Source organism: Sander lucioperca, chromosome 16 (genome assembly GCF_008315115.2).
Source record: "Sander lucioperca isolate FBNREF2018 chromosome 16, SLUC_FBN_1.2, whole genome shotgun sequence".
In the NCBI taxonomy this organism is placed as follows: domain Eukaryota; kingdom Metazoa; phylum Chordata; class Actinopteri; order Perciformes; family Percidae; genus Sander; species Sander lucioperca.
This window is the reverse complement of record NC_050188.1, coordinates 31,470,492-31,497,670: the sequence shown is the minus strand read 5'-3', so window position 1 is coordinate 31,497,670 and position 27,179 is coordinate 31,470,492. Positions and strand designations below refer to the sequence as shown.

The following is a 27,179-nucleotide window of genomic DNA, read 5'->3' as shown; positions in this document are numbered from 1 at the left end:
ACATGTGACAAAGAAGACCGGCAAATCTCAAAGATTTTCTGACAAATCTAACTTAAACAGTTGTTTTAGAACCCCATCACACTGTTAACTTGTTCTCCCTGTCTTTCCTTCCAGAACACGATCGACACGTTGAACATGCAGGTGGACCAGTTTGAGAGCGAGGTGGAGTCTCTTTCAGTGCAGACGAGGAAAAAGAAAGGAGACAAAGAGGTCGGTGTGTCCTCATCTCTGATCCATTCATCATTTTGTTGTTTTTCTCTGTTCATAGCTGGCACAGATCAGTCGGTCAGTCGGCCCCCGGGCCTCTCTCGTCTCTCTATCTCCCTCTCTCCTCTCTGCTGGAGAGGTCAGATAGTGTGCTCTACATTCATCATCTCTCTCTGCCCTGACGACGATAACCTTGCTGACCACTACTACTTTCACTTCTTTCACTCCCCCTCTCCAGGGACCTCACTTATAGAAACCCCTCTCTGGGTTTATCATTGACGACAGGGCAGTCAATTCAAAGAACATGAGGAAAAGGTCCCGTTCATACGTGCAATGTTATAAAGATTGTTATGTCTCAGAAAGTATTTACAGCTGATTTTCTTTCTGAAATCAAGATCACTTTCTCTGTAATTGGCTTTTATTTTAAATCCGTGCAAAGGAACTTCTTTATAAATGAGACCCAGAGAGCCTACAGAGGAGCCAGATTCTTTTTTTTAAATGACCTGCTTCATGTAGTTCTACTGGAACATAGGGTCAGTTTCAGCAAATATGACAGAAAGTTAGTTTGATAAGTCTTACCTACTGCACCTCTAACAAAAACAAAAGTTGAATAATACACTTCTAGAGACAGCATATCATGAGACATTTCTAGAAACTAATTGTTTTCTAAGAAGAATTCACATCACACTTGTTACTTGTCTGTAAAGAAGTACGTAACATGAATTTTCTGCATTTTCTGCTTTCCGTCTATTTAGCTGGAAACGGATATGATGTAGTCGCTGGTACTGAATGAACAGAAAATATTTAGGTGAATCATTGGTAAAACAAAATGTAAATATCGATTCTAGGGAAAAGAATCAATTCTAAAAACGTCACAAAAAAATCACGATATATGCGATTTTCTTTTTTTTTTATAACTGGACTCCTGCTGCCCTGAGAATTGTTTTAGCTGACATGCTGTTTCTGATGTGCTCACTATTAAAGACCTTTAATTAATCATAGTTTGAGTCAGTTAAAGGTGCTCTAAGCGATGTCACACGTTTGTTTGGCTACAACATTTTTTGTCACATACAGCAAACGTCTCCACACTATCCGCGAGCTGCCTGTCCCCTGAACACACTGTAAAAAAAACGCGGTCTCTGTAGACAGCCCAGGCTCCACAAACGGCAACAAAAACAAACTGTGCCAACCTGCACCACCAAACATAACAAACAGTGTTCCAGCGTTCCAGCCAATAAACGACAAGAAGGATTTGGGGGTGGGGATTGGGGGGGTTAGTGCGCGGAAGCACGGAAGGGAGGGCACGGGATAAGGAGGAGGGAGGGGCGAGCTAGCCTCGTTCTGTTTGAAAATACTTTGAACGTCAACAAGAAGTGCCCTCACCCAACATTGCTTAGAGCACCTTTTAAACATAGTTCGAGTTAGTTAATCATAGTTCGAGTTAGTTAATCATAGTTAGTTAGTTAATCATAGTTAGTTAGTTAATCATAGTTAGAGTTAGTTAATCATAGTTAGAGTTAGTTAATCATAGTTAGAGTTAGTTAATCATAGTTAGAGTTAGTTAATCATAGTTAGAGTTAGTTAATCATAGTTAGTTAGTTAATCATAGTTAGTTAGTTAATCATAGTTAGTTAATCATAGTTAGTTAGTTAATCATAGTTAGTTAGTTAGTTAATCATAGTTAGAGTTAGTTAATCATAGTTAGAGTTAGTTAATCATAGTTAGAGTTAGTTAATCATAGTTAGTTAGTTAATCATAGTTAGAGTTAGTTAATCATAGTTAGTTAATCATAGTTAGAGTTAGTTAATCATAGTTAGAGTTAGTTAATCATAGTTAGAGTTAGCAGATGAACTGGCTCAGTCTGGATGAAAAAGCTTGTGATCAAAAGTCCAACACCAGCGAGAAATACATCTCTAGAGCTCCAGTTAGTTTTCCTAGAAGCTTTTTTTCGGGTTTTGGCCTAAAGTCCAAACAAACCCCTTGAATGTCATTTTAGCCTGCATGGGACATTTAACGCAGTTCCATACTTTCCTCGGTACTTAACGTCGGATCCACATTAGGAGTTTACATTTAGCCTTTTAGCGCCTGTACAGTATGCCCTCAGCACAGAAACGTCCTCATGTTCCTGACATGTGCTGGTGCAGCATTAATATGTATTATGAAGAAACGCATTAAAATGTTCCACTCTGCTGCCTCCACTCATGCAGTCCAGCAGCAGCCGCCGAACAACATGCATCTAAAGTGGCTCCGCCTGCGTGTTTTAACAGCCGTTAGTGTTTTTATAATCACATCAGCTCAGCCAGTGACCCCACAGAGTTACACGTGTTTCTGTTCTGAAGGTTTGTTCCAAAAGAAATATGTTTTTAGTTTTGTCCAAATACCTCGTGGCTCAAATATAGAACTGAACTGAAACAAAGAAACAAAACGTAGAACATTTGAAGTTTTAAAGTGCTTTGGAACACGAATCAATTAACTGTGGAGGAGAAGAATATTAAAGCAAATTAAATATTGAAATCAGAAGTGGTGCTGTGCCTGTGTTTTATGCTTCATAAAGCCATAACGTGCACATATGTAGCTGCTGTACCTTTCATGTGTTTCCTCACTACTGTACGTTTTAACGTTATTCTTTTATAAATGTTTTTTCTCACTAATTCAATGAATAATTGATTTTAATGTTTGTGCTTTGCTTTGGAACAAGGCGGTGTATATCCCCAGCATGTTAAATATGACAATTTCTATATCAAATATTACAATTAAAAAGTGCCTGTACATTTTAATTGTATTATATATATTATCTGGGTGGAAAGGCATCTGAATCAACATATAGGCCAATTTAAACTCCACGCTCCAAGCTCTTTCATCCAGCGTGATCCACTCTCTTATCCAAAAAAGAAAGAAAGACGTGTAAAAACAAAATCACTGCAGCTTTGACGTTTTTCACTTCTCATGTAGCTGTTGTTCAGGAGGAACCAAGCGGTCGTAGACTAGGGTTGCACGATATGAGAAATATATGCTATAAAATTGTTGAATATCGCAATAACGATATTAAGGTGATATAGTCTCAAATATGTTATGTAATTGATCACAGGGAAGTTAAAGAAAAAGTAACAAGTCTCGCCAGATCAGCTTTTTAACTGCAACTTCCACTGAACACAGAGAAACACAATGATTTAATATTTGTCACAAAACACGAAGTCTATGCTCATTGTAAAAGCAGCCAAATGAATATTTTTCTAAACCAATGAAGAGATTTCTTTACGATACTATATTTACCATTGGACAGAAACCTCATGCCCAATAACCAATGGCAAACTTTTGTATCTGCATACAATTTACTTATAGCCTTTTCCTTAAATGGTCCTTTAGAGATACTGTCTTCTTCACCAATGGCAGGCTGTCATATATGTTTACTCAATTGAGAGACAGGTTTCCATAAATGGTCCCAAGCCTATAGCTCCAGGAATGTATCTGTATCTGCACCTGTCACAGTAAGCAAATCCTCTACATAGGCCTATGACAGTATCTCAATATCACAGTTTCAGAGAGGAGACCTTTTATTACTGATTCTCCCTTTCAACTAACTCAAAAAGTCTTTCGCGATATGTTGCAGCCTGTCGCGATGGGTTTTTTCCCCCAAGTTCCATCCATCAATCCATCTTCGTCCGCTTATCTGGGGTCGGGGGGGGGTGGGGCAGCAGCTCCAGCAGGGGACCCCAAACTTCCCTTCCCCGAGCCACATTAACCAGCTCCGACTTGGGGGATCCCGAGGCGTTCCCAGGCCAGGTTGGAGATATAATCCCTCCACCTAGTCCTGGGTCTTCCCCGAGGTCTCCTCCCAGCTGGACGTGCCTGGAACACCTCCCTAGGGAGGCGCCCAGATGCCCAAACCACCTCAACTGGCTTTTTTGCCCAAGTTGATATTGCTGTAATGATAAAAAAAAAACACTGTACTGTGCAGCTCTATTGTAGACATTGTATGACCGGAAATGTTAACTAACACCAGAATTGTGTTCTCCCCCCCTTCTCCCCCTGGTTTCCCCAAACCTTGCCCGCTCTTGTTGTGAAGAAGCAGGACCGGATTGAGGAGCTGAAGGCATTCATCGAAAAGCATCGGCACCACATCCGGATGCTGGAGACCATCCTGAGGATGCTGGACAACGACTCCATACAGGTGGACGCCATCAGGAAGATCAAGGTTCGCTTACGTCTTTATGAAACAAAGTTAAAGGAGAACTCCAAGCCTTTGACGTTTCTGTACTCGTACATAAAGCTCATGTCATGTGTGCCTTCTTTCTTTCTTGTTGCAACCGCACACTTGCACTGTCACATTGCAAGAATTCTTTTATCTGTGGATATCAAAGAGTGTTTTGCAGATTAATTATCTCCCTCTTTCATTTGTTCTGTCTTTATAAAGGACGATGTGGAGTATTATCTGGACTCGTCGCAGGATCCAGACTTTGAGGAGAATGAGTTTCTGTACGACGACCTGGACCTGGAAGAAATCCGTAAGTAGAGAATGAGCTGGGTTTTTTTTTTTCAATTTGTTTGTTTGCACAGCACACAATACAAATGCAAGTTGTATAAATTTGGAGCAAAGTTCTGACATGTAAAGCCACAAGTAGTCTATATCAACAACGATTAATTTAGGGCATTGCTCCGGTGCCACCGGAAGATTCCCCAGATGTCCGTTTCCTTCCGCTTTCCTTGTGTTCTAAACTCCAGATGATTTCCTAGGACTATGGTTAACTGCTCCTCAGATCTCTGCAGGGTAAATCTAGACAGCTCGCTAGACTATCTGTTTAATCTGAGTTTTCTGTTGCACGACTAAAACTTCTTTTGAACGTACACGTTCCACCAAAACAAGTTCCTTCCCGAGGCTATTTTGCAGAGGCCCCATTTTTGCGTCCTCCACAGTGCTGCAAAGGAAGGTCTGGCTAGTCCACACAGCATTCCGGGATTGGAGAAAAACATGCTCTGGTTTATTGGCATTTCTTTAAACCAATCACAATCGTCTTGGGCAGCGCAAAGCACCGGACAGAGCCACAGTGCCGCTGCAAAATAGCCTCAGGAAGGAACTTGTTTTGGTGGAACGTGTGTACGTTCAAAAGTTGTTTTAGTTGTGCAACAGAAAACTCAGATTGGACAGATAGTCTAGCTAGCTGTCTGGATTTACCCTGCAGAGATCTGAGGAGTAGTTAACCATAGTCCTCAGAAATCCAGCAGGAGTTTAGAACGCCAACACAAAGAACACGGAAGGTGACTGATACGCGGCGGAAAAGAGCGTGATCCGGCGGAATTCCCGGAGGCAACGGAGCAATCCCGGAAGTGCAAGGTCGTGGATATAGACTAGGTGTAATATAATAACCCTGAACTCCTCCCTCTCTGTGTCTCTGCTCACCTCCAGCTCAGGCACTGATCGCCACCTCCCCGCCGGGAAACTCCAACTTGGAGGACGAGATCTTCCAGAACTCCAGCAGCACGCCCACCTCCACCACCTCATCTTCACCCATCCCCCCTTCACCTGCCACTTGCACTACGGTAAGAAAAACAACACACACAACTACTTTCCACTTGCTAGCAGCATGTCAATTTGCCTTCTTACACTTCTTACATTCAGAAAGTATTTGTGTGTATTTTGTAGGTGTAAAGAAATTTGAATTTGGAGTCACACGATTTTTCAATGCAAACAACAAATTAAAGAGTAATTTGGACCTTCTGGTTGCTCAACAGACTATAGTTTGACTTTGTCATTCGTGCTTTTCCACGTATTGCCGTCGGCTCTCTTCACTCCTAACTGAAAAATAGAAATCCTTAAAATACTAGAAATCAATAAAGAAACAACCCCTTGACCCACTGCAGTTCCACCGAAAACAAACAACCTGTCAGGTTATTTATCTCATCATTGGCCTTTTGAATTTGTCACTTGTAGTGGTAATGATGTTACATTACATTACAAGTCATTTAGCTGACGCTTTTATCCAAAGCGACTTCCAATTAAGTGCTTTCAACCTTGAAGGTGCAAACTCCAGACAACAAGTAGTAAGTGCAAGTACATTAGCTTTAAATAAGCAAAACTACAAAGAGCTATATGAAAGTGCAGCTTCAAGAAATATATATTTTTTTTATGTTTATCCGAGGTGTAGTCGGAAGAGATGTGTTTTTAGCCTTCGGCGGAAGATGTGTAGGCTTTCAGCCATCCTGATGTCAATAGGGAGCTCATTCCACCATTTGGGAGCCAGGACAGCAAACAGTCGGGATTTCGTTGAGTGATTAGTTCTCCCGCGCTGTGAGGGGGCATCAAGCAGGTTGGCTGATGCGGAGCGGGCGGGTTGGGGTACAGGGTTTGACCATGTCCTGGATGTAAGCTGGGGCTGATCCGTTCGTGGCCCTGTATGCAAGTACTAGTGTCTTGAAGCGGATGCGGGCAGCAACTGGTAACCAGTGAAGAGAGCGGAGGAGCGGTGTAGTGTGAGAGAACTTTGGGAGGTTGAAGACAAGTCAAGCTGCTGCGTTCTGAATGATGTAATATAGGTAGTATCTGAAAATGAATAGGTAGTATCTGAAAATGAAAGCGGTCGTTGCATTCACGTTGAGTCAAGTCAGGTTAATAACTAAAATATAAATGTAAGATAATTGCCTTTTGTATGTGCTATCCCTGCCATCTGCTCTTATTGTTCTGCCCCGCTGTCATTATATCATCTGTTCTTCCTCTCCGCCCACATTCAGCATGCAGTGAGAGCAGTTATTATAGGGCTGATGTGTCTGAACAGAAGGCGTGGTATTATTAAATGCTGCTGACATGAAGTTGGCATGAAAGGGAATGTAAAGGGATGGGATGTCAGCCGCAGTGAATCCTGGGAAATGTGAACTCCAGTCGGTATTGTTTTTAACTTTTAATTATCCGAGGAAAGTTTCTGGAAATGGTTGATTTCACTTTTTATTCCGACGATTTGGACCGGAAGCCTTCTGGTCACAAGGCTAGGTTAAATTGGCGTGAAATTGTCTTCTTTTATTTTCTTGTTTTCACACCCACTGGCCATTCACTTTTGGGTTTTTTTCTGTGGCCTAATGTTCTTCATTTGTGTTGGATTTTCTTTTCAGGAGAACTCAGAAGATGACAAGAAGAGGGGACGTTCGACAGACAGCGAAGTCGGTCAGGTGAGTCTAAAGAAGACACTACGAGTTAGTGTCCCTCTTTTTATCACCGTGTCTGCAACCCCCAGAAATACAGAAAGCTCCAGGAAATCCTGCTAGATAAGTTTAGCGACAAGTCTGGTAATCGTTTTTATTAGGTCAGTTCTGAAAAACATTGAAACAAATAGATCCGCACACCAAGTAGGGCTGGGCGATACGGAGAAAATCAAATATCACGATATTCTTGACCAAATACCTCGATGTCGATATTGCGACGATATTGTAGGATTGACAATTGGTGCTTTAACAAAATATTATTTACACAATGAGATTTTTGATAAATGATCATCAGAAATGTCGATTTAATGACAAATTGTGTAAAGGCAAGTAATGGAACAGCTAGAACAGTCTGTTGAGTTCAGAAAATTACATCACTGTACTGTAATGCAGCCTTCAAAACCAGGAAAAGACCACACTTAATATATTAAGATTTTACGAAATCTAAGACGATATCTAGTCTCACATCACGATATTGATATATTGCCCAGCCCTAACACCACGTAGCTCCCGCTCTAGGATTGTAATGCTGATTAGTGTTTCGAGCACCAGGCTCTTCCTCATACATGCATGTTAAGATTATAACGGCAGCTACTTGGTGTGAGGATCTATTTGGGAGTTTGGACTGCTGTTGGGACCAAATAAAAGTGAACGGGCTTAGAGGACACAGGATTAAAAACTGGGAAAAATTTTTTTAATTTCACTGGGTCTTTAAGCAAAACATAATTGCCCTAATATCTTAATATCCTATCCTTGTCCTAATATAGTAGCCCTAATATGCTATAATATACTGGAATTCTTCTTATAGTTATTAGTTATAAAGGTTTTTACCCCTACAGGCTTGTTTTTTTTTACACTTTGTTTCTTTCGTATGCTACTTTAATGCTAATTTTTTTATTCAAATTACATTTTATGTCCATGTCACATGTTGACATGTTTTTTTTTTTTTTTTCGATTTTCTTCTCTTTTGTAACAAGCCGCCAATGTAAAAAGCCATTAACTACTGAACATACTGTATATTTAACACTTGTGTTTCCTCTCAATAAACGTATTTTTACGTAACAACGTGAGCAGCACTTCCAACAAGACAAACATGTCAACGTCTTCGTCCTTCTTTTCCAGTCACCTGTGAAGAACGGGAACCCCTCTTCCTCGTTATCCTCTTCCTCCTCCTCCTCGTCTTCCTCCTCCTCATCCTCCTCCTGCTCTTCTTCTTCCTCCATCCCGGGCCTGACCTCATCCTCGCTCGTCTCTATGGCGACCATCACGGGGGGAGGACTCAGCGGCTCCGGGGCCAACAGTCTTCACGGCAGCTTGGGGGGTCTCCTCTCCAACACTTCGGCCGGCAGCTACAGCAGCGCCACCCAGCAGCAGCCGCATCCGTCGGCGCAGCAGCAGCAGTCCAAACACTTAGCTGGCTCCTCCTCCTCGGCTCCTATCTCCATCCCCAACTCCTCCACCAACAGCCACCTGGTGTCCTCCGCCCCTTCCCCCCCCAACGCCATCACGCAGGGGCTCTTCACCTCCAGCTCCCAGGCCCAGTCTCTGTCGGGGCCCGCACCGACCTCCAACAGCCTCGGCCTCAGCCTCGGCCTCTCGCTGGGGAAAGGCGGCATGTCCGGCTGCATCACCACCAGCCCCATGTCCGGGAGCCTCGGCCTATCAGGGATGCCGGCGTCCCTGAGCAGCATGGCGAGCCTCCTTTCCGGCTCCACCCCGGCACCCTACGCCCAGGCAGCCGCGTCGGGAGCGATCGGCTCCGGCCTCCCAGGCTCCCTGGGCGGCATCGGCATCAGCCCCACGACGACCCACAGCGCAGTGGGCTCCATCGGCAGCGGGAGCATCACGGTCGGCGGGCCGACGTCCTCGACGGGAGGTCTGCTGGGCCCGGCGCCGGGGTTGACCAACGTCGGCTCTGGCATGCTGGGTTTGGGTTCTGGTCAGTCGGGGATGCAGGGGTCCTCCCTGGTGTCCCTGAGCCCAGTCGGAGGCTTAGCGCCGGGTAGCGGAGTGGGAGTCATCGGGAGCAACGGAGGCAGCTCTGGATCAGCAGGGAGCGGAGTGGTGGGAGGGAACCTGTCGCTCTCCGTCAGGCCGCCGAGCCAACAGAAGCAGAACGGTAGCACCAGTGAGTATCTGAGTGGCAACAGCCAGCGAGCGGAAGACCAATGCTCTTTTCCATTTGCCTTTGACATTATTTATTTACTTAATTTTTTTTTAACATGACAGGTTACAGCGCTGTGGTAGCAGACAGCACAACAGACTCCGCCCTCACCAGTGCCAGCCAATCACAAAGCAGCCAACCCTCGTCTTTGACCTCCGCAGCCAATCAGCCGTGAGTATGGTGGAGCAGCTTACCTGTCATGTAGAATGATAGGAACATGGATTAAAATCTCATCCTGAAATAAATCTAGTGAACAGCCCAAATCCCTAAAGCATCAACAATTAAACACTAGGGCTGCGCAAATGATCGGAATTTTAATCACGATTACGATTTTGGCTCCTAATGATCACAAAAAAAGAACGACGAGAAAAACAATTATTTTGCACATTACGTTTTGCAAGTAAACTCTTATTTTGTCTCGGGGGAAAAAAAAAACGTTCAGATGGGGAAAGTATTGAGGGAAATTTCCCAGTTCAGCGTTTTCACTGTTGATTTGTTTAACTGTTTTTTAAGTTCAATAATTGCAACATCTTTCCAAAAGTCACTGAGTAATCGTGTTAAATAATCGTGATTTCAATGTTGACCAAAACAATCTGGATTATGATTTTTTTCCATAATCGAGCAACCCTACTAAACACAAACCGTTCCTTATTGAGTTTCCCTTTCCCCCCTTCTTGGGTTTTTGCGTGTCAATCACTGCTCATGCACACGCATTCATTCTCCCTTGTAGGGGGGAGGGGCTTAGGAGACCGTTTTGGGCTTTAGCAGAAGTTGTCGATGTTCAAAGTCCTGGATCTTCGCAATCCTACCTACGGCACCTTTAATGTTGGGTGTCTTTGTTTTCATTTGTTTTTCATTCTCTTCCTCTCTCCCCAGTAAGGACACTGGTTCCAGTTTACTGGGCTCTATTTGTCTGTCGTCCAGCTCCCCGTCGCCGGCCTTCTACAGCGAGGCTAAAGCGGTGAGCGGCGGCAGCCTGCTGAACGGGCCGCTGTCCTACTCGCAGTCCTCCGACAGCATGAAGGTGAGAATATGGCGACACAGAAGCTCTATTTAAATGTTTCTATATTTGAATATTTCACATACAGATTGCATTTTGACAGCAGGTGATGCACACACACTCTATCTTAGAGCTGCAAAGATGAATCGGTTAGTTGTCAACTATTAAATTAACTATTTCGATAATCGATTGATCAGTTTGAGTCATTGTTTTATGAAAAAAAATTCTCAGATTCCAGCTTCTTAAATGTGAATATTTTTCTAGTTTCCACACTCCTCCGTGACAATAAACTGAATATCTTTTGAGTTGTGGACAAAACGAGACATTTGAGGATCAGTACGTCATCTTGGGCTTTGGGAAACACAGATTCACACATTTTATAGACCAATCAACTAAACCATTAAATTGAGAAAATAATCGGCAGATTAATTGACAATGAAAGTAATCGTTATCTATGTGATTTTGAGTTTTGTCTAGACACAACGTTGTGTTTGCACGTTCTTTTCACAAAGATTTAATATCCTAAATCCCCACAGATCATTCATTTGCATGCAAACACGCTCAAAACTGCTTCCACTATGATTTAATTAATTCCGCCAACGGTGAAATCCAAGTGGGGATTGTTGTTGTTATTATTATTGGGATGGTCTCATTCTGACTAACAACAGATTCTGACAAAACTGAGGAGAATAATGAAAAAGCAACAACATTGAAGTGATGAAACTCAGAGACAGAACATCATGCGTTTGTTGTGCAGCTTCAGTCGCCTGAGTTAACCTCTCTAAGAAAACATCTCCGATCCCGCGTATAATTCACCATTACACATTAGCCGTTAAAGTGCACTCTAATCTGTAGCGCAGTCACATCGTTGTGCTCTAAGAAAGTTGTTTTATCAGATAAAGACTAACTTTCTGGGGGGGGTGTCTAACTGCGTGTCAATCACTGCTCAGGCACACGCATTCATTCTCCCTTGTGGGGAGAGGGGCTTAGGAGACCGTTTTGGGCTTTAGCAGAAAGGGGGGGAGGGACGGAGAAGTTGTCGATGTTCAAACTCTTTGACTAAGTCCTGGATCTTCACAATCCTACCTACAGCACCTTTAACTTCTTCTACTGATTTTTTTTTTTTTATAATACATTGCTGTCTGAAGGTATTCATGGTGGAACGTTTTCAGACCCCCTCACTTTATTGCGTTATAGAATTCATTTAAAATCGATGACATTTACTTTTTAGGCAATTCGTTCTACACACAATAACCCATGACTGTGAATTGTGGGACTTTTTTTTTTTATATATATATATACAACAGGTACAGTATGTGCCTTTTCTAAATCTGGTTTAATCAATTGAATTTGCCACAGGTGCCAACTATAATCTAGAGATATCTCCAAGGATAATCAAAGCCAACAGGACGCCCAGTTTGGAGTACCATAGCAACGAGTCTGAGTACTTGTAAATGTTATGAAAGATTTCAGTTTTCAAAAATCAAAAACTGTGTTTTTTCTGTAAAGAATGAATTGCCCAAAACAGATAATGTAATCAACTTCAAATTACATACTTAACACACTAAATTGAAAGCCACAGCAGCATTAGTTAGGTCCAACACTGATGTTGGGTGATACAGTCTGACTCAGTCAGGGCTCTCTGCAGGCCAAGTCAAGCTCTTCCACACCAAACTAGGGAAGCCGGAGCATTGTGATATTAAAACAGGAAAGGACCCTCCCCAAACACTTTGACGCAAAGTTGGAAGCCCAATATTGTCCAAAATATCATTGTTTGCTGTTGGCTTTTGGCCATACAGTGTAGTTATTTTGATCCCCTTGTCATTCGGGTCTGAAATTTGTTCCTCCGCAGTGCCGTTAAAAGCATCTTTATTTTTTGTTTTTGGCATTTTAGGCCTTAGACATGAAATGGGAGAGAGAGAGGGGAACGACATGCAGCAAACGGCCGCAGGTCGGAACCGAACCCACGGCCACTGCATCAAGGACTGAGCCTCTGCATATGGGCGTGCACTCTACCAGGCGAGCTGACCTGGCGCCCACATCACAACCATCTTTGAGGGGCGCCTAGGTAGCTCAACTGGTAATGCGCGTGCCCATGTATAGAGGTTCACTCCTCGACGCAGCGGCCGCAGGTTCGACTCCATCCTGCGGCCATTTGCTGCATGTCATTCCCCCCCTCTCTCTCTCTCTCTCCCTAAAAAAAAATCTTTGACGAGAAGAGTACACAAACGGCAACAACAAAAAGCCAAGCCAAAGTGATTTCCATGACAGCATTATCACTGGTGCGAGCTCCTCCGTAGGGGCAGGTGCGATAAGGGCGCGCACACACACGTTTTCCCATGAGTCTTCCTGTCTGTCCCCATCAGACCCAGGAGCCTCTGAGCAGCCTGAAGTCCATGGCCGAGCGAGCTGCACTCAGCTCAGGGATGGAGGGTGACGTGTCCTCCCTGCACCTCACCCCAGGTAACACACACACACACACACACACACACACACACACACACACACACACACACACACTAACACACACTACCTTAATAAAAGGAGATAGAGGGTTGCCACAGCGCAGAAATAGAAAAGCTGTAGTTTAACAGAACAAAATGTCATCTCGCCTCCCACTCTCAGCCTCCCCTGAACAAAAAAACTGCTGATGATATTATCAGTCCTGACTCAACTTCTCTCTCTTTGTCTCTCTGACTTCAAATCCCCCCCCCCCCCCTCCCCTTCCGCACATCCTCTCTCACTCCCCTACATCCTTCAATTTCCTTCACCGTCGCCCTTTCATCTCTCTCTGTTGCTTCTTTGTCCTCCGACTTCAAGTCTCCGTCTCCTGTCTCCCTTCAGACATCTTCCCCAGCAGCACTACGGCCCCCTCGGGCCCGCCGTCGGCACCTCAGCTCTCGCTGTCAGAGGTCAGCATCCCCCCGTCACTGGGCGTCTGCCCGCTGGGGCCGGTTCCCCTGTCCAAAGACCAGCTCTACCAACAGGCCATGGAAGAGGCGGCGTGGACGCACATGCCCCACCCATCTGACTCCGAGAGGATCAGGTGCAGTGAACCATTTTCCATTCTTCCACCACGCAGATAATGAAATAACAATAATACAATATATAATAAACCTTCATTCTGCACTCTAGTCAGCATAGTTGAAGAAATCAGTCGTCGTACTTCCTTTAGTACTTTTTTGACCAGCAGTGGTGGAAAGAAGTACTCAGATTCTTCACTTAAAAGTAAAAGTATTGATGCCATGATGCATTCAAAAAAAGTATAGAAGTTTTATCAGAAAGAGTGAACCAAAAGTAAAAGAACTAATATCTCTGATGACCTTTCAGTGTGTAATGTATTTATTATTATATATATATTATTGGATGAATGTTGTTGATGCGTATCCACTTCCGGGATTGCTCTGGTGCCGCCGCAAATTCTGTACGTCACCTTCGTTTTTTTTGTGTTGCCGTTCATGGATTTCTGAGGACTATGGTTAACTGCTCCTCAGATCTCTGCAGGGTAAATCCAGACAGCTAACTAGACTATCTGTCCAATCTGAGTTTTCTGTTGCACGACTAAAACAACCTTTGAACGTACTTGTTCCACCAAAACAAGTTCCTTCCTGAGGCTATTTTGCAGCGGCGCCATTATTGTGTCCGACGCTTAGCACCGCCCAAGACGATTGTGATTGGTTTAAAGAACTGCCAATAAACCAGAGCACGTTTTTCTCCCATCAAGGAATGCTGTGTGGACTAGCCAGACCCTCCTCCGCAGAGCTGTGGAGGAAGGTCTGGCAATGCGGGACTATTGATGCATTAATAAGTAAAAAGCTATTTTGCAGACTATTGATTGATGTATACCAACATTTTGTATGCAAAATGTAAGTCTCCTCTAAATATTGTACCGTTCAATCCACTACACTTCAGTAGTATAAATTGACATATAAAGGAAAAGCTCAAGTACAAATACCTCAAAACGGTACTTACTGTAAGTACATACTGAACAATCTGAATAAGGCTCATTATTTTAGTTTATGTTTTTTTAGCCCGGAATTAATTTATTTTTAAGACAAATGTGTGAGACTTAAGAATATGAAAAATATCAATAATTTCAGATGAAAAGCAGGTTCTAAAAACACAACTAGTAGCTTAAACACTGTCTCTAGTCTAAAAGTGGATTGTTTTTTCAAAATATATCATAGTTGCGTTTTTTTTCCGATTAGTCTCCGCCCTTTTTGTTACTGAGAGCTTTATTTGTACAATACCATTTTGTTGCAGATAATAAATCAAAACATTTATCCTCAACTTGTAAATCTGTGAAAATAAGATAAAATGAAACAGCACAAAGGGACCTCAATCACTGATCTGAGCAGAAACTTTTGCATTTAATAGTTACATTTCCGTCGTTCTTTTATAAAGAAAGATTTGGAAGAACTTGGTCCAAATTCTGCAGCTTTTCTTTATTCTCTAACAATCAGCTGTGCTAATCACGCCGCAGCTCACACGGAATAATGTGGACGTAATGGAACTCACGCCGCTGTTTTTGATATGTATTCAAAATACCCCAGTACGCAGTAATGTAGCATATCTACACGCACAATTAGAGAGCAGATTATGCTGGTTCTCTATCCACAGTGCAGTCAGCCCACACAGGGACAATTGACATTTAAATCCAAACACTCAAACTCTCACAGTACCTGTTGTGTTTTACAGTCCAAGGACAGCGACACACACACACACACACACTGGCCAGAATGTGGGTTCACCTAATCACTCCTCACTGTGGTTGTGAAGCTATTTCTGCAACAGTTACGTCAGCTACGATGGAATGCGTTTAAAGCTTTGTGGAAGTCTGGGTGAGAATGTGAGGTGACTTTTTTTTGTTTTTAAACTTATTTTGCCTTAGAAAGTTGTCGTAAAGCATTCAAGGAATAGTTTGACGTTTTGGCAAATACAATTATTGTCTTTTTAGTGGAGAGTTGGAGGAGAAGACGTATAGCCCTCTTATATCTGTGCAGAGCCAGGGGACGGTTAGTTTAGCATAAAGACTGGAAACAGCTGCCTCTGATCACACTATTTTAAATATATACTTCTTTTTCTGTTTAAAACAAGAGTGTGACGACGTCGCCAGTCAAGTGAAATAAACACGACAGGAAAGTCTTTTGTTCCGCATGTTTTAGAAACTAGAATTCATTTCCAGCACCCACGCACATTATTTATATTGTTTGATTTTAAAGTGCTAGTATTATGCTCATTTTCAGGTTCATAACTGTATTTAGAGGTTATATTAGTATAGGTTTATATAGTTTAATTTCCAAAAAACACCATATTTTAGTTGTACTGCACATTGCTGCAGCTCCTCTTTTCACCCTGTGTGTTGAGCTCTCTGTTTTAGCTACAGAGTGAGACCTCTCACTTCTGTTCCATCTTTGTTGGGAGTCGCACATGCTCAGTAGCTAGGTAAGGACTACTAGCCAGTCAGAAGCAGAGTATGAGGGCGTGCCACGCTAGCAGCTAGGCGAGCATTATAACGTGTGTTACAAAGTGACCACGTTTGTCTCTGAAGTAAAGGCTGGACTACAATAGAGCTGTTTGGAGCAGTTTGTGAACAGTGTTTTCTGTTGGAGATGGTAAGTGCCTTTGGGGTGGACTTTGGGCTTTTTCACTTTGTAAACCTATAACATGCATACAAAAGATATATAACACTAAAAAGGAAAGGGAAAAAGCCAAAAAGCATAATATGAGCACTCTGAGTAATCATAAGTACATGAGTAGTGTGTTAGTCAGATACTTTAACTCCTGAGTTACCAGTCTCAAACCTCCCGCTTGTTAGCGGGGACATGATCATTACTTCTGGTACACACTGAGCCGGCTAACAGCCTAATGGAAACCATGGAGACAAACTGGGTCTGTCACGGATCTAAAAATGCATGGTCTGACTGATGGATCAGTCAGTTGGTCCCAAAAACATGGCTTTTGATTGCTAAATGTGTCTGTTTTACTTCAGATTAGAGGTCAGTGTGTTGATAAATACCGGTAGTCTATCTTTTCAATTATATTTTCGAACCGTGATTACATCGTAAAACTGAAAGATCAATTTCTGAACGACAGCCTGAAATCACAACCTTGTAGCTCTCTCCATGATCACGGTGTCCAAAGTTATAAACATTTTCCAACATAGAGAGTCATTATATATTTATTGTTATTGGAACAAGGTCTCTTGAATTCAGCAAATGCAGAATGTGAACAGTAGGGATCGACCCGTACTGGTTTGTCAATACCGATTATTAGTAGTTAATAAAACCGATAACCGATATTTGGAACCGATATGCATTTACAGTGAAAATGAAAATCTTTAAGTCAAAATTGAGATTTTGGAATGTTAGAAACTCCAAAACAAAACTTTGTTTAAATGCTTTTAAGCATTTATATAATTAATTAGTAGTCAGTATCATTGCCGTTTGACTTCCGGGATTGCTCAGGTGATGCAGGAATTTCCGCCGGATGCATGTCTTTTTACCGATGTCCATTTCCTTCTGCTTTCTTTATGTTGTCATTTTAAACTGCGGTGGATTTCTGAGGACTATGGTTAACTGCTCCTCAGATCTCTGCAGGGTAAATCCAGACAGCTAGCTAGACTATCTGTCCAATCTGAGTTTTCTCTCGCACGACTATTTAACAGCGGCTCCGTGCGGAGCTTAGCGCCGCCCATGACGATTGTGATTGGTTTAAAGAAATGCCAATAAACAGAGCACGTTTTTCTCCCATCCCAGAATGCAGTGTGGACTAGCCAGACCCTCCTCCGCTCCGCAGCGTGTGGATGGTCTGGCAAAGCAAGACTATTGAATTAGAATCTTTCAACATAATACGCAGTAACAGATTTAACATTTCTTTTATTCATCTTTTCATTATCATATTAACCGTTTTTCTTCATAAGATAAATGCTGGAATAATGTTACAAATCACGGATTGTTTACAGACATGTCTTTTTTTTCAGTGTATCTTACATTTAGGTTGTCTTACTTTATTTAACATAATTGTAAAAGGTGCAATATGTAGTTGTCGTTTTGTCTTACTAATGCTCCCTCTGTGTGGATGTTACAGGCAGTACCTGATGAGGAACCCGTGCCCCACCCTGCCTTTCCACCACCAGGTGCCACCGCCCCACTCGGACACTGTAGAGTTTTACCAGAGGCTTTCCACCGAAACCCTCTTCTTCATCTTTTACTACCTGGAGGTAGGCTGTGGGATTCGGTGTCTGAAACACAAGTTGTTGTTCCGTAGATACATGTCGATTGTTTTATCTGCCAGTTTAAAAAAAGAACTATTCACAGTCAAAGAAACGGCAAAGGTGTACAATACAATGGTTTAGAGGTGCAACGATGAATCAATTAATCGATCAGTTGCCAACTATTTTGATAATCGATTAATCGTTTGAGTCATTTTTTTTATAAAAAAAAAATAAGATTTCTCTGATTCCAGCTTGTTAAACGTGAATATCTTCTAGTTTCTTCTCTCCTTTGTGACAGTAAACTGAATATCTTTGAGTTTTGGACGAAACAAGACATTTGAGGACGTCATCTTGGGCTTTGGGAAACACTGATCCACATTTTTCACCATGTTTCGATTAATCGAGAAAATAATCGACAGATTAATCGACTATGAAAATAATCGTTAGTTGTAGCCCTACAACGGTTAATCTCCAAATAGATTTGGGCATCGTTTTGATTTTGACGATTCTGACTCCAATTCCGATTCTGACTCCAATTCCGGTTCTTATCGATTTCGATTCTTTAAGGGGTGGAGTTGAAAAGGGTCACGTGCTTATTTCACAGTGAAAAGGATTTTTATTTTAATTCAAATGCCGTTTTCCAGTTTTACCGGGCTTTTTCAGCCACACTTTAGCGAGCCGCTTACTGTGCTGCCTGGCCGCTACGGAAACTAAATCTTGCCGATTTTAAATTGAAATCAGTGATCAGATTCCAATTTTTAAAAAAAACGATTCAATTGTAATTGTAATTTTTGAAACGATTCCATGTTGGAACCGGTTCTCGATGCCCAATCCTATCTCCAAATAACTCAATGGAACTGGATTTCTTTAAGTCTGCACCAACTGTATTTTCTGCACGTGTTCCTGCTAATTAAATCCACCTTTTATCTCTTCTTCTTCTTCTTCTTCCCTGCAGGGCACAAAGGCCCAGTATCTGGCAGCGAAAGCCCTGAAGAAGCAGTCATGGAGGTTCCACACAAAGTACATGATGTGGTTTCAGAGGCACGAAGAACCCAAGACCATCACGGATGAGTTTGAGCAGGTCAGCTTCACATTTTTTTTTTTTAACATCTTAGAGGAGATACCAGTGGTTCTGCATGTTTTAGCCTTTTTCTAACCCTTTTTGAAAAAGCATACTGCCGTTATTAAGAGATCCGAATTACGTCTTTCTGCTGTTCTCGGCAGAACAAGAATGAATGAATTAACAATTCATGCAGACTTGATATTCACTGTGATGAATAACAACATCTATGGGGAAGTTTCCAGAGTCTGCTGATTGATTTTTATGCCCTGCGGTCATGAATGGAAACCAGGGACGGCCTGAAACTGTAGGAAGAAATGCGTCCTAAAACTGCACAGCATCACGTCGAAAATAATCAGCAGAAATATGTAAACGCGTGATTTTATATTGAAGGATCTTAAACCTGTAAACAACCGATTTGTAATCTGCAGTACAGTAGTCATGATGTCTGCTTTAACCCAGAAACGACAACAACAAAAAGTCTTCTTTGTTTGCAAGTAGCAGGGAATTCACGCGGAACCGTCGCAACTCTGCCATCATTATGTTAAGCCCCGCCCACCGACTCTATACACAATGTGATTGGCCTGACTAGAGTTTGGTTTTTCCAGCTCGCAAGCCAACGGACAGTTGCTAGACCCCCTGGCTGCAAATTACATTTGCTGCCGCTAGGGTGCGTCTAGATTTCTAGGCTAGCCCACAACACTATCTGACCTTTTTTTTTACTGCGCATTATGTTGAAAGATTCTAATTTATTAAATAATTGTTTAAATCGGTTATTGGTTTTATTAACTACTAATAATCGGTATCGATATCAGCCTTGAAAACCCAGTATGGGTCGATCCCTACCCAGAAGCGGCTCTCCGCTCTGCTCCGCTAAAAATTCGCGGCAGGTTTATTTTTGACGGAGCCGCGGGGCATTTGGCAGGCCGGGCAGGAAGTGGAGCATCCAGACAATTTTCAAAATAAAACACCCTGTGGAAACTTCCCGGTGGAATATCCCACCACTAGTAAGCAAGTGAAGTTTATTTGTAGAGCACATTTTAACACCGCTCAAGCTGACCAAAGTGCTGTACAAAGTTGCATTTTAACAACCACGACACAGCCACAAATCTTTGATCCAATGTCGTTTAGAACTGGACTAAAGGGGAGAAACCATTTACCCCTGTAGACCACTTACTTTTTATGGTAGAAGCGCAACTGTTCAGGAAAAAGGACCAAAGCAACAAAATCTGAGAGTCGGGCAGGCAAACCGCTCTGCTTCTGAGACGCTCCCGGGGTTGGTACCACGCCTGGCGGGCGACGGAACAAAAGGATCATCTGCGCCTGGTGGCTTTCCGGGGGGGTTATGAATGTTTCCCTGCTTTTTACCAAAGCATGCTGGGAGGGGCTCGGAAAAGATGCATTCGTACACACACTAAGACCTTTTTTTCCCAGAGCAGGTTCAGTTGTCAAGGCAGCCAGGTCGTCCTCTTGTCTTTAAATAATGCCTTTTGCGTGTTATCCTTCTTCAGGGAACATACATTTACTTTGACTATGAGAAATGGGGCCAGCGGAAGAAGGAAGGCTTCACGTTTGAGTACCGGTACCTAGAAGACCGAGACCTCCAGTGACCCGCAGAGAGGAAGACAGACAGACGGACGGACGGACGGACGGACAGACGAACGGACAGACAGCTGAGGACGTGAGAGAGGGACAGACGGATGAAGAACGAACGCATGAAGAAGGGTGCTCCACCTGCTGACATTCCTTTGATTGACCTCAGCTCGTTGGAGGGGGGGGGGGATGTTCAGGATGGGGATGGGGGGGATGGGGGGAAGGGGGCGCGAGCCTCCAACCCCGCCTCAGCATCCTCACCCCCGGCAGTGATTACTCCTCCCGCCCTGTCATCCCTTCTTCCTCCTCCTTCTCCACCCATCAGATCTTTTATTTCCATCTTTTCCTGAACTGGAACTCTCTTTAAAACAACAAGGCTTTGGTTTGTTTTGGCCCATAAGACAAAAAAAAGAAAAAAAAAAAAAAAAAAAAAAAGTCACCTAATAATCAGACTATCGTGTGCTTTTCCCCCCTCTGTGTTATGTTCTTATGTTGGCTTTAAAAATGTTTGCATATATCAGCCCCTTTAAGAACCAAAGAGAATTGGTTAATCACACACAGTACCGGCTCTGTCCCCTCTCTAAAACGGACTTAGAAGAGGGAGCAAGTGTAGACCTCAACCGCAACACGTGTCGTGTCAGTGCTGCAACATGTCTGGAGCAGTGATCCAGCAGCAGGGCAGGATTCAAGTGAGAAATCGGGCTTAAGTGTTTTAAATCCAGCGAGAAGCCAGGACGACGGAGGCGGCGGTCAGAGGGGATGTGAACTGACTCGAGATCGGTACAGGAGCTTAGCGACCCGCAAACGGAAACCTGTAAGAAATGCTGAGTTTCTGGGCTCTGCCTTGTTTTTTCCACTTTCTATATTTATATATATTTTACAACCCTTTGGATATACATTCAGCTGCCAGTTTATAAGGTACAACTAGCTGATAAACTAGCACCTGAGTGCGCGTTATTAAAAAAGTGACACGACTCTGAATACCCGGGCAAACTTTTTTACGCGTTATATCATTTTTTTTCCCCCCAGTGACGATAGAGTCGCTGGTATGAGCTTTCTTTTGCATTTACGTTTGGTGACTGTTAAAAGTCTGTTTCATTCAGTTAATAGAATAGGCCCCCCCACCCGCAGCAGGAGATCCGGACCAGCTCTCCGGAGCCGGGTGCATCATCCAGGCTGCCGCTCTCGCTCGCTCTCTGCTCCGAACCGGCGAAAAAAATCCGAGTCAACGATCATTTCAAACTTTTTTTTTTTTGCCTCTCCAATTAAATTGCTTGTTACTTCCTGTTAAAAAATAGCTCGCTGCTAGAAAACTTGACATTATTTTGAAAGTACCGACGCCACCCGAATGTAACTGGGAAATATTAATGGACTCTCCAGAGCTGCGCAAACAATCGGTTTGCTCGAGCAAAAATCCATAACGAGGCAGCAAAAGACCTTAACCGTAACGCCCCTAAACGTCCACCTCTAAACACGTGTCCTCCCAGTATTTATTTTGTAGCGTTTACCGTGTTACAAACACATTCCCTGCCCTCGGGAGTACCTGAACCTCGGGTTTACCGTCGCCTCCCCGAGCAGTGCAGAATTGTAGCTCCAGGAACTGGCTCCCCAAAGCGCTTGTTTTTTTTCTCGTAAATTTCACCTCTACACAAAATCGTCCACAAATGGAATGAGAGTTTTTGCGAGACTCGGGTAAAAAAAAAAAAAAAAACATGATTATCCTTTGGCTCTGAGGTCACCGTTTTGGCCGGTAAATGTGAGTTTCTGGTAGCTAAATCCTGTTGTTCTCCTGCCCTCCTGGTGCTGCTGCTTTATCGCCTCAACACCGACGAGCCTTACCAGCTGACCCTTGGAGCAGTGAAGCTGCCTCTGGCGTGCAGCGGCTCCGACTGGACTTTTAAGGTTCAGTGGGTAACTTTTATAAAAAAAAACAAAAAAAAAAAAAAACTTTTTTTTGTGTTATTTCCTGAAACTGTCGCTATATCCTGACAGTAGCACATTAGACAGATAATCTGGGGGGGAAAAAATCATGTCTCCTCTGACTCCACCTACTGCTACTGACGCCATTTTGCACGTTTCCACCGTGCCCAGAGATGAACAAGGAGTCTCTAACGCAGTGTCAGTGGCTGCTCACAAACTGCAGTCAAACTGGAACTTTCGACAGTGCTGAATCTTGATTTCTGTTTGACAGCAGTTTACGAGTAGTCGTTGACACTGCGTTAGAGCCACCTCAGCTCTGATTGAATGTTCTCTATATGCTGTTAGGAGTACCAGGAGCAGGCAGAGAAACGTGATTTTATTTTTTTTAATCCACGTAGTACTGTCTGGATATAGTGACAGCTTGGGCAAATATGACAAAAGGTTATTTTCTATGAAAGTTACCAACTGTAGCTTTAACCTGACTGCCGTAGACGTAAACACCGACGTCCGTCTGTTCACCAGGGTGGAAAATAAACACCGCCAGCAGCCAAAATGTGGGTAAATGTTTGGTCGTAGGTGGCAGAGCTCCTCTCGTTTGTACTCTTCGCGGAGTGGTAACAGCCGCTGGTTGATTTGTGTGAATCCTCCAGCTGCTGTGGTGTAAAAATATCCTGCCCTGCCTCCTCCCATCGAGCCGCGGTGGAGGAGTATGAGAACACAGCCGCAGCGGTGTCGGTAGTAACTAACTTTTTTTTTTTACCTGGTGGGCTGTGTTATGTCACAGCACTTTGGGAGGAAAGGGATCAGACTTGGAACATTAGAATATACGTCGGAATTGTATTTCAAATTCTGCGTTTTGGCCCTCGAGCTTTCACAAGTCTCTGCGGTTCACAAGGCGTTGTTACTTTAAATTAAAGGGTCAGTTCACCCAAGTATTATTGAAAAATTGAAGAAGAAAAAAACGTGGTATCCAGTCTTACTTATAGACTTGGTTTTATTTGCCCGTGTTTTGAGGTATTGGAGAGATTTTTGCATCCACTACAACACAATGGAGGTCATTTTTTGGGAAAATGCGATGAATTGCTTTCTTGCCAAGCGAGGTAGATGAGAAGATCAATGACATATTACATATCGATATTAAGCTCCATTTAGCTTAGCTTAGCATAACGACCGGAAACAGGTGAAACGGCTTGCCTGGCTCTGTCCAAGGTGAATGTACACGTCATATATATCGTTGTTTAATCCAGTGTAAAAACAGGAGCTTGCCGTTTTAGTGTGTGTGTGTGTGTGTCGAGGGTTGGGGGGGAGGGGGGTGGTTATGTGTCGAGCTATTTCTCAGCAGTAGCTTCCTGGAAAAACTGTCCCACACACAACTCCCTGTAAATAGTCATCGTTTTTTAACCCAACGTGATTTCCCCCCCCCCCCCCCTCCGTACGATCTACCCCGCTTGTTTCCGGTCTTTGTTGCTAAGCTAAGCTAGCATCTTTACCCGTACAGACACGAGAGCGCGGTATCCACCTTCTTCTCATCTAACTCTCGGCAAGAACGCAAATACAGCCATTTCACCAGAATGTTGAACTGTTCCTTTTCAAGGTATGTTAACGACGTGTTAAAGATCCCATCTGGAGAAATGCCGCCGCGGACACGCCTTCGCTAACCGTACTCGTATCTCAAAACCTTGGACAAGTAAAAGCAGAGCTATCTGCATGACAAGATATGACTATACGTGAGAAGATGGGACCATCAGTGTTTTTTTTTTTTGTTTTTGTTTTTTTGGTGGACCGATGGGTTTAACAATAAAAAAAGGCTCCAGCAGTGATCCCCGTGAGCGTCGTGGGTGTTGGATGCTACCAGCAGCTGGATGGACAGTGTGTTAAGTCTCCCACCAGCCTCCCTCTTCCTCCCTCCTCTTCTCTCGGTGCCCAAGAGCACAAACTGAGCAACACCAGCACTGCTGCCCACATCTCCTCTGTCCTCCAGCTCTCTGCTGCATGTTTACACACCGAGGGCTCGGACCGGTCACACAGTAAACACACACATACACACACACACACACACACACTGCCCGCGTCTCACTACCGGCAAGTCATGACTTTAGCTTTTTCCACATCCTGCTGCCAACGCACAGCTTATTTTTTTTTCTGCTTATTTTTTTTTAAATCACCCAAACACTTGGATTTTGATTCAGTTTTTGGACTGGCTTTATCTTTTTCCGTTCCTCTCCCTTTCTCTCTCTCTCTCTCAGTCGGCCAGCTCACCCCTCCCCCCACCTCCATGCCAGGTAGATATTTCCTTTATTTCTCAGGAAGTATTTGATAGATCATTTTATGAGGAAATGTATCCACCAGCCACAGCACAACAGCAACTAAATAATCCCCCCCCCACACACACACACACATTCGCACCAAAAATTTAATTTGTATCAATCATTTGAGAATGTCTCTCTCTTGACCTGCCAGTGGCCCCTTTTCTTTGGAAATGCAAATATTATCCTCCAATGTTTGGAGCAGCACCTGGATGAGAGACTATCTTTATATTTTGTGTTTGGTGGATTTATTCTAGTTTATTCTTTTTTTTTTTTCAGAGATTAGGGAAAGCATTTTGAAATCCCAGAGGGGAACGAGGACCCCTGTTCTTTTTTTTGTTTTTTTAAGATCACTAACTTTTCAAGAGAAGTGTGGGGTGTTTGTTTTTTTATAGCCAGACAGACAGACGGACGGACGGACGGACAACTCTACACTTATTCACTTGACTGACAGTCCTGCTTTTAACCCGATTCGTTTACTTTATTTTTCTTTATTTTTTTTGACAAGCGGAAGGGATGAGAAGTCAATCCGAGAGCCGAAATGTGAATCTCTCTCTGCCCCTTTACAAGTGTTGTATAGACTCTCATTCTTCAAACCTCCTTTGTTTTTTTTGTTTTTGTTGTTGTTGTTGTCGTCAGACAGCATGGAATAATGACACTTGCAAAGTGGCGCTGAAAAAGTAAATAATGACATAACCATGAATAAAGGATTGTAAAATATTAATAAAAAAAAGTACTTTTCAGAAAACTGTTGTGGTTTGTGATCAGTTTCCAAATACAGAGGTATAATAATAATAATAATAATAATAATAATAATAATAATAATAATAATAATAATAATCAAAGTTTGCATGCACTGGACACCGTATCCCATGGAGCTCTGAGCTTCATCACTGGTTTTAAAGCCCTCCCTCACCATTATGAACTGTATGAATGTGTTGGGTGGCCTTCTCTATAAACACAGAGACTTGAACACTAGCATATCTTCATATACAAGGCTATTTTAGGTCTTCTGTCCTACCTTCTGACCTATATCAGTGTAAATAGTATCGGGAGTTACAATCTTGGTTCCCAGGATCTTTTCCTTCTGTCTGTTCCAAAGGTTGGAACTGAGCTGGGGGAAAAGGCGTTTAAAGCAACACTAGAGCACGTTTTCCATTGACATATATAAACTGGACCAACAGATCTCGTTGCTCTGGACGGAGACCAGTGAAGGATATTAGAAGTCACTTTTCCGGTGATGGCTGAGCGTTACTGCGCAGCCTCCAACTGAGAGAGACGACGTAAATGTGACGTGAGCAACCTGTCTGAAAGTTGTAAGTCTTCTGGTAGCTGTGCCAAGAGAAATCTCAATCATTCCCAATATTGCAGAGACGGAGAGCGTAGGTATATGTAAGGAGATAACATAGGCACAGGCTAATTATTGCTAACTAAAATGCTAGTAAACATTAGTAATTAAACTTAAACAGCTAATGTAAGTCGAAACTGCCTGCGAGCTTCTCCTGTACTATACGGTAATTCCTCTACTATGTGACAGTAAGTTGTGTGGTTATGACACAATCGTTAGCCTATTTTTACAAAAACGTCTGCTACGGAGCCATAACGTGAGGTACAAGGTAATGGAGCCTTTTATACATTGTTGTGTTTCTTTAGAAATAAACAATGGACAAATAGTCTTTAAACGCTTCAGATGTAAAGTTATTCGCTGCCAAAGTGGCGCCAAAATGAATGGCAGTCAATGGGATGCTAATGGGAGGGGATGGCTTGGTAGCATCAAAATGGCGCCATAGGAGCTACGCGTTCCGGGGAGAGGCTTACCCCCTTGACTTTTTCCCGCTTTGGTCCCCCTACAGGTTTGAAGTGGAATTGTCCATTACCGCTGTTGTAATGTCTCATTTGAACTACAGCCTTGTCTGTACACATGTATGTTTCCCATCGATAAAATGAAATACCATGTTAAACATAAATATATACTGATTTGATTACAGCAAAGACATCGGCAGTATTGACGGCAAAATAGGCTACAGAATATTTAATTATGTACTGACAGGTGCAATATTAGAAAATCCATTTTTTATTTTTTAATTACATTTATATCTGCATTTATATCAAAACCTAGATATTTTCAAACAACATGTCATTTATTAATATGTATTAGTGTCAAAATGACATCTAAACATCTTTTCCTATTCTATTTTGCCTGGAAACGCTTCCAACACGCTTGTGTGTCACGTGAAAAAATAGGCGTCGGTCCTATTTCTAGCATGCATGTGTTTTCGGCGCAGCTCGAGAAATGCGTGTCACACAGGCAGTGTGTAAGCTCTAACCTGTTGACATGGGAGCCGAAATAAAAACGGACACGCCACGCAGCTGACACGCTCACGCCACGCAGGCAGCGTGTAACCGGCCTTACAGTGACTTACAAAGATACATAACAGCTACAAGTGTATGCACAATACAGGATTTACCCTATTATACTTGAAGGGATTGATAGGTCAAACAGCAAACAGCCAGCCACAAAT

The 27,179-nt window shown here is 42.9% G+C and overlaps 1 protein-coding gene and 2 long non-coding RNA genes across 10 annotated transcripts in view; 2 read left to right on the top strand and 1 right to left on the bottom strand.

The window, feature by feature from the left end:
- The window catches only part of LOC116046377 (CCR4-NOT transcription complex subunit 3-like), a 38,287-nt gene extending 17,683 nt beyond the window's left edge, over window positions 1-20,604 (top strand). For 6 of the 8 annotated variants that reach the window (XM_035992900.1, XM_035992897.1, XM_035992902.1 and 3 more), the window contains 13 exons: window positions 115-210; window positions 4,280-4,402; window positions 4,622-4,712; window positions 5,612-5,745; window positions 7,309-7,365; window positions 8,521-9,526; window positions 9,628-9,733; window positions 10,439-10,586; window positions 12,929-13,025; window positions 13,383-13,608; window positions 17,652-17,784; window positions 18,734-18,859; window positions 20,350-20,604. In XM_035992900.1, coding sequence (XP_035848793.1) covers window positions 115-210; window positions 4,280-4,402; window positions 4,622-4,712; window positions 5,612-5,745; window positions 7,309-7,365; window positions 8,521-9,526; window positions 9,628-9,733; window positions 10,439-10,586; window positions 12,929-13,025; window positions 13,383-13,608; window positions 17,652-17,784; window positions 18,734-18,859; window positions 20,350-20,448 — 2,442 coding nt within the window. In that variant the 3' untranslated portion in view covers window positions 20,449-20,604. The remainder of the gene's footprint in view (window positions 1-114; window positions 211-4,279; window positions 4,403-4,621; window positions 4,713-5,611; window positions 5,746-7,308; window positions 7,366-8,520; window positions 9,527-9,627; window positions 9,734-10,438; window positions 10,587-12,928; window positions 13,026-13,382; window positions 13,609-17,651; window positions 17,785-18,733; window positions 18,860-20,349) is intronic. The other 2 variants (XM_031294727.2, XM_031294725.2) reach the window with 1 other exon arrangement.
- Window positions 20,605-23,424: 2,820 nt separating this feature from the next.
- LOC116046378 lies at window positions 23,425-24,191 on the bottom strand. Its single transcript, XR_004104125.2, has 2 exons — window positions 24,094-24,191; window positions 23,425-23,930 (listed from the first exon to the last, which is right to left on the bottom strand). It is a non-coding gene; the product is annotated as an uncharacterized LOC116046378 (long non-coding RNA).
- LOC118493319 lies at window positions 23,864-25,405 on the top strand. Its single transcript, XR_004895316.1, has 2 exons — window positions 23,864-23,932; window positions 24,100-25,405. It is a non-coding gene; the product is annotated as an uncharacterized LOC118493319 (long non-coding RNA).
- The last annotated feature ends 1,774 nt before the right edge of the window (window positions 25,406-27,179 follow it).